Consider the following 7,391-nt stretch of genomic DNA (forward strand, 5'->3'; position numbering starts at 1 on the left):
AGACGAGATATTTGACTCACCGAAGTTTAGGTTCCCACTTGAACACGAGAGAGACAAGATATTGATTCACCGTGTACCAGAGGGAGCAAGACCTAAGGCGTTTCCGCCGAAAGCTTGATAGTAAAGACGTACTGGAATACACACCGAAGATCCACTTGAGCGTGGGGAAGGTACAGGGCTATCCACGGAGTTACCAAACCAGGAGCTTGGCCCTTGTGAGGGCTTCCTTACGAGGGGCTCCAACGAGGACTAGGAGGAAGCTTGTGCGCTTCTCGATACCCCGGTAAAATTACCGGAGTCATCGAATGGAGTTTGCATCTCTACCTCATTTAAGCTTCCGCATTTACATTGTGTACCTTGGTTGTGTACTTTACCTTCCTAGCTTAGTTGATAGGATTGGAACCTAGATTGCATAACTCTTTTGTGGTAGAGACAACAACACACCTAGCAATACCGTAGTTGCACATTTAGATAGTTTACTTTGTTGCATAGGTTTGGCTAAGATTGGAATTAGAGACCATAGTTTAGAAATAGAGTTTTAAGTTGTCTAATTCACCCCCTCTTAGGTATTACGGTCCCTTCAATATCTATACTCAAGATCATGAGGATATATTTATTCAACTACTTGAGTCTTTAATGTCTTCATATGCTATTTTGTCTTAATATTCTTCAAAGAGTTGCAACCATCTTTGTCTCACTCTTCTTTAGAAAACCCACCTTGAGCGCATGATCCATCGGTGATGAAGTGTACATTAATGTCACTATGTCAGTCTGGCTTGCTATCTGGCGGTAATGATCCAGCGCATCCACCAAACCAGCAGTGAAAGCAATTTTCACTGTTGGCTTTCTGCTCCATTTTGTCGGTCTGCATTCAAACCGGTGGTGAAAACTCTTTTCTTCGCAAGTTTTTAGCGGATGATGGCATAGTGGGCGAAAAACTGGCGGTAAAAATTGATTTCACTGCTGGCTCGCCGAATGATCTAGTAGTGATAACCACCATGGTTTTTATCATCAGTTCAACCGTCAACCCGGCGGTGAAAACGATTTTCACCACCAGTTTTTCGTGTGCACGCCACCGGTTTTTACATTCGGCAGTGAAAACCGTGCTACAAAAGTCAAATCCAAAGAAATGAATCCATTTTCTAAGGCTGTGTTTTGCCATGGGCCCCGCCTAGTGATTTCAAGAGGGAGATTTTTATAGACCGTATCTATAGTAAGTTGGGTGTCTAGAAAATTCTTTTCGTGGTAGTGTACTGTGTTTCAACAATAAGGAACATTGGATGCAAATTTTGTGTTTAATCCACTTAATTGAATAAATTAAAACACATGGATGCTCTTTTGTTAGTCCATTTTAATATATATGTGATCTGAACAGTGCAAGTTGATAATTGCATATTGTTTTGTGTTTGGTTCTAGCACAGTATTGAGCGATACCATGGAATCGGATCCGACCTAGCTAAAAGTTGATAAGGATGCATGGGGAGGCAAAAACAAGTCCCGTTACTGCCCGCTTTACTGGTCCCTTGCCTCCTCCTAATTAATCGGCCGATCGATGCTGGTGGTGGAGTTCAACGTGGCGCCGTCGTCATGGGCTGCAGCCACGGCGGTGCTGGGTGTGGGAGCGCCGAGCCACGCGGGTGGTGGGCAGAGGTGCGGGCGGCTGGGGCACAAGTCAGCTAGAGGTGCTGCAGTGGTCCGATCTCGAGTTTACGTAGTCGATAGCGAGGAAGAGATGGAGGAGGAAGACGTGAGATGAGCGCAGGAGATCAACTAGAGATGGGGCCGGGCGTGCCGGGATGGCCGGCCGGAGCTCGAGGGGAGAGGCTCTGTAGAGAGGGAGCACCGGAGCGAGGAGCACGAGGCATATCTTTCTTAGCGAGGAGCACGAGGCATAAGGATGGCAACATTAATTCCCTTTCCATTATTGCTGGTATGAACCCAACAATCACAGTTTTTGCTTACATTTATTCAGATCTCGGCGGTATCGATTCCAATGACACACAACGGCAAACACGTGATTTACCGAGTGTAAAAATCTTTGCCGAGTGTCAAATTTCGGACACTCGACAAAGACCTGCTTTGTCGAGCGCCGCACTCGGTAAAATATGGCACTCAGGCTGTCTGGCACTCGGCAAAGGCAGACACTCGACAAAGATTAGTAGGGGCCTAACGGCATCCAGCGGCGTACGTGACAACGTGGTCGAAACTTTTTCAAATTTTTTCCACGGCATACGCATACGATACGGCGACAACTCAACAAGTTTCATGATTTTCGGAATTCGTTCGCATTTTATACAATTAAAAAAACCACTCCCACGCAAGTTGGCGGCGTTGCCCCGTGAGTACGTTAATCGAAATTTCGAGACAGTTCCTGGATTTAGCCTAAATTGACACTAAGAAATAAGGATAACATTTTTTGAACGAATGTAATCCATTATTCGATGCACCTGCAGTTCAAACTTACATTTTCCGGAAAAATTCAACAAAACAAAATAAACTATAGAAATATGCCAAAATGCAATGAAAATGTCCCAAATTTAAACATGTTGTTTGTGGTAGTGTACTAAAGCTTAAAAAAAATTGGTGGCAAAAAACCAAAAAAAAATTATTTTGCTGAGTGCCTAGGGTTGGCACTCGGCAAAGTAATAACTTTGCCGAGTGCCGCCCAGCTGGCACTCGGCAATGAGCTGCTGAAATTTTTTAAAAACTTCGCCGAGTGCCAGATCACGACACTCGGCGAAGAAAATTGACTTTGCCGAGTGCCGCCGATCTGGCACTCGGCAAAGCCGCCCTTATCCCTTCACCCGCGCCTGGCCGGCGCGCGCTCTCTCTCTCTTTCTCTCATTTCTCTCTCCCTCTCACCTCTCTCTCCCTCAGCCGCCGCCGCACATCGCCGGCCCACGCCTCCGCCCCGGCCACCGCGCCTCCCCGCGCGGGCCCCCGCGGCGCCCGTCCTCGTCCGCCTCCCCGCGCCGGCGCCTCGCGCTGCGGCCCGTCCCTGTCCGCCTCCCCGTGCCGAGTCCTTGCGCGGCCGCCGCCCCCGCCCAGCCTCCACCGCCCGCGCTGGCCCCCTTGGCGGCCACCTCCCCTGCCTGCGCGCCCCCCTCGGCGGCCACCTCCCCCGTCGGCGGCCACTGCCCCTGCCGGCGGCCACTGCAGAAGAGAGGAGGAGGAGGCAGGGGAGAAGAGAGGAGGAGGGGAGAAGAGAGGAGGAGAAGGAGAAGGAGAGGAGAAGGAAGGTGCTGGCCTAGGCCCGTCGATCCTCACGCCGCTGCGATCGTCCCCACCGTCGTCGCCGACCCTCGTTGTTGCCATTCTCATCGCGAAGGTATGCCCTACACCTATAGTAGTTAGTAGTAGTACTTAGTAGTGTTAGTAGTAGTTAGTAAGTAGTAGTAGTTAGTAGTGTTAGTAGTATTATTAGTAGTAAGTAGTGATAGTAGTAGTGTTAGTGTTAGTAGTAGTTGTAGTGGTAGTAGTACTTGTTGTACTACTTCGATACTTTCATCTGCATGGAAAGAGAACTAAAGTACATGGCTCATCTTGGTATATATATATTTGTTGGTCTTCGTGCCTATGTTTGGTATATATGTGGTTGTTGGCCATCGCGCCTATGTTTCTTGCAGGTTTTGGAAACCTCCCCGTGTAGGGGGGGTGCTGCCGAAATTTTCAATGGATTCTAACCTATTGCCTTTTTATGTAGGAGAAGGACCCGTGGGAGGGACTCGGTGACCCCGATCGTCTTCAACGACGCTCTCGGCAGCAGAGCTCACAGCAGTAGATGGCGGAACTCCAGGTTAGTACTGTTTTATTTGTCGTTCATTGCTTTTACACATCTACCTTGCCTTTGCATTGTTTAAACATTGCGGGTGGAATGTTGCAGGCCAACTTGCGGAGGTTGGAGGCCCAGCAGGCGGCCCAGGCGGAGGCCCATCGGCTGGATATGGAGGCTGTACAAGCCCAGAGGGTGGCCGAGGCGCAGAGGCTGCAGGACATGTTCAGCTTCATGGTGAGCCTTCAGGCCTTGCCAGGTGTGGTCGTGCCCCAGTCGCTGTTCGCTCTAGTTGTGGCTCCTCCTCCTCCTGTAGGTACCGTTTATTTGTTTCTTTTCATGTTGCATGGACTTATGTTAGACTTAGTCTTATGTTGGACTACTACTAGAGACATATATATATTGTGATGGATATTGTCATGGATGATGCGAATGTATGTGATGAATTATGGACAATGGATTTGTATGTGATGTATTATGGATGGTGGATGTGTATGTGATGGGTTATGGATGTGTATGTGATGGGTTATGGATGTGTATGTGATATATCCTGTGTTGTGTGTTGATATATATGTGATTTCTTTATTTGTGCTGATGGAAAGCAAAAAACCAAAAATAGCATTTTTTCCCTCTTTGCTGAGTGCCACACTCGGCAAAGAGGGCTTTGCCAAGTGCCGTGACCGTGGCACTCGGCAAAGCTGGGAAGCAGAGACCTAATTTCCCAGCTTTGCCGAGTGTCAGAGCCATGGCACTCGGCAAAGATTTTTTTTTAAAAAGAAAAAAATTTCTTTGCCGAGTGCAAGAGTATGGTACTCGGCAAAGAATTTGCAAAAAAAAAAAATTCTTTACCGAGTGCCGCTGAGGTGGCACTCGGCAAAGAGGCCGTCAGAGTTGACGTCGGATTTTTTTTACCGAGTGCTGACGTGACACTCGGCAAAGGCTTTACCGAGTGCCTGATATGTGGCACTCGGCAAAGAAACCTTTGCCGATGGGTTCTTTGCAGTAGTGACATATGCATTTACAAATTCCTAACCAATTAAACAACACCTTATATCTAGGTGCTAATTATTTTTTCTTGGATTTGAAGGTTAATGAAATAGGTGGTGCCCAACTTGCATCCCTAACCTATTTCACTATGGATGATAACAATATGTATCTATCTATTATTACCAATATAAGTAGAGGGATTACCCGCACAGTTCCTTGTGCCTTTGATGCACCGTCTGAATATACATATTGTTACATCCTACTACTCCTATATATTGTTAAGATAAGTATGAGAGATTACTATAAAAGGTTATCTTCCCCCTGAGAGGCTAGATATGCTCCCATTGCTTGTCTTCAAGTTTTGCCTTGTCGTATTGTACATATGAAATCCCTCCCTTTGCTCCGGAATCACCATGCTGGATATATGGTAGGTCGGCATAAACTCCGGTAATGCTATGTCACTATCAAGGTACTGGGTGACCTGTCGCATGCTTGGTCTTGCGTCCATGAACGGGTGTGAGCATAGCAGTCCTAGCTTTAGTACCTTGGATGCCTCGTCAATGTCATAGTTCCCTTCAAGCCTAGTATCCACTGTTTCAGTGAGCGACCCGTTCTGCCAGTGATGAAGTACCCAGTCGGCCAACAAGGCGTCACTGTCTTGTGTGGGTTGCTTGATGATGGGCCTTTGTCCGCATGCGACCTCAAGAATGAAGATGCCGAAAGCAAATACGTCCGTCAGAGGGGATGCCTTGCCGGTGCGACCAAGCTCTGGTGCTATGTAACCTATCGTGCCTACTACATGGGTTGTTTTTGGGTCAGCTCCAGTGCCATGGTCATAGAGTCTTGCGAGGCCAAAGTCTCCTAGTCGTGCGTTCATCTCGCTGTCGACGAGAACATTGCTCGCTTTAATATCTCGATGGATGACTACTTTATCCCAGTCTTCATGGAGGTACGATAAGCCCGACGCAACACCTTTGATAATTTGGATTCTCAAAGCCCAGTCTAACGTGTGCTGCGGCCCCTCTCGATGATCGTGAAGATACTTGTCAAGGCTTCCATTTGACATATACTCATACACCAGCAGCAGTTCGCGTTTCCGTCGGCAATACCCTAGCAGTTGGACAAGGTTGCGGTGTTGGAGGCGGCCAAGGCTAACAATCTCTGAGATGAACTCCTTGATGCCCTGCTTTGATTCATGCGACACCCGTTTCACTGCGATCTCTGTTCTGGACATAGGAAGCACCCCCTTGTACACCCTTCCAAACCCGCCGATGCCGAGAAGGTTGGAGTTGTTGAAGCCTTCCGTGGCATGGAACAGATCCTTGTATGAGAACCTGTGTGGTCCAAACTCAAGCTCCCAGTCTTCGTGCAGCTCAGCGTACCTCCGGTGCCGTCGCACCAGTAGGAAAATGGCCATGCCGGCGGCGAGGAGGAATGCCGCGGTTGCTACCGGCAAGACGATCTCCAAGGTCTTTGTCCTGTCCTTGGCGGAAACACGAGGCATCTTTGGTAGCTTGCTGATGTCAATGGCCGGAGCAGGACGGTCCATGCTGAAGCTCCACCCAAGGACATAGTGCCGCGATCTCAGCGTTCCACCGGTCGCAGCCGAGAAGCCGACGAACGCCGCCGAGTCGTCGTCAACAGTGAGAAGAACTGTTGAGAGATTGTACCTGGCTGACACTAGCGGTCTCTCAGGTTTGGTGGCCATGTTGAGTGGAGCCATGGTCACATTGATATGAGCCACCTCTGCGTCGTAGTCCACCCAAACCTGCATGGCCTCTCCGCTGATCAAGGTCAAGTTGCGGAAGTCGCCGTCGCCGCCGTCGTAGTACCCGGCGTAGAATGACTGCACCGAGTGAAGGCTGTTGACGTCGACGCCGACATGGTTGTCGTTGATGTCCCGGAACTCGTCGTTCTGCATCGTGTCGAGCTCGACGGCGAAGAGGCGGTTGCTAGAGTTGCCGTTGCTCTGGACGTTGAGGAGGCCCAGGTACCCGCTGGGCAGAGCGGCGGAGAAGTCCCTGCTGGCGGCAACCACGAACGCCATGCCGTGCGCGCTTAGCTCGACGTGGTCGGACAGGATGCCGAACACGAAGGAGGTGGAGAAGGACCGCGCCGCTGTCCCGTCGCGGAGACGCACCGGCTCCGGGTAGAACGCATGGCCCTTGCGCTGAAGCGTTCCGTTGGTCAGCTCCAGCATGCCGTCCGACGTGATCGCTGCAACGCCATCCATGGAGAGGTTTGCGCCGGTGAAGCCAGAGTAGACGAACCGGTCATCGCCGGAACATAGATTGGCAAGCCTCAGGCAGAGGATTACGAGGTATACAAGGAAGAACAGGCGTTTCATTTTTGCTAGTCAAGGGTTCAAGGCTCTCTGGCTGAAGATGTGATGAGCCAACTAACACAGATTCTACTAGCTGTTTATGCTCAACTGCCTTGTGCTACCGGTACGGATGTCAACAAGTCGCCGCAATGGAAATATCTCGCGCAATCACTGTCGTCTTCGTTATGTTTTTAGAGCGTCGCTATCGTATTCGATTCTTATAATACGTACCTTTCAATAAATTTATATCTAATATTCAATGCCATAAATTTCTCCACCCCGCTACGTACTGGTAATCGATTAATAGCG

The 7,391-nt window shown here is 49.4% G+C and overlaps 1 protein-coding gene across 1 annotated transcript; it reads right to left on the reverse strand.

Annotated features, from left to right (window-relative positions):
• Positions 1-5,069: 5,069 nt before the first annotated feature.
• LOC136551241 (L-type lectin-domain containing receptor kinase SIT2-like) lies at positions 5,070-7,122 on the reverse strand. The gene has a single exon (XM_066542818.1). The coding sequence runs from the start codon at positions 7,104-7,106 to the stop codon at positions 5,070-5,072; it is 2,037 nt and encodes a 678-aa protein (XP_066398915.1). The 5' UTR covers positions 7,107-7,122.
• Between the last annotated feature and the right edge of the window lie 269 nt (positions 7,123-7,391).

The sequence above is a fragment of the Miscanthus floridulus genome, chromosome 4 (genome assembly GCF_019320115.1).
Source record: "Miscanthus floridulus cultivar M001 chromosome 4, ASM1932011v1, whole genome shotgun sequence".
NCBI classification, from domain to species: Eukaryota; Viridiplantae; Streptophyta; class Magnoliopsida; order Poales; family Poaceae; genus Miscanthus; species Miscanthus floridulus.

What these genes read in the sequence shown, in the direction of transcription:
- LOC136551241 (XM_066542818.1), bottom strand. Translation starts at nt 7,106, where the DNA reads ATGAAACGCCTGTTCTTCCTTGTATACCTCGTAATCCTCTGCCTGAGG.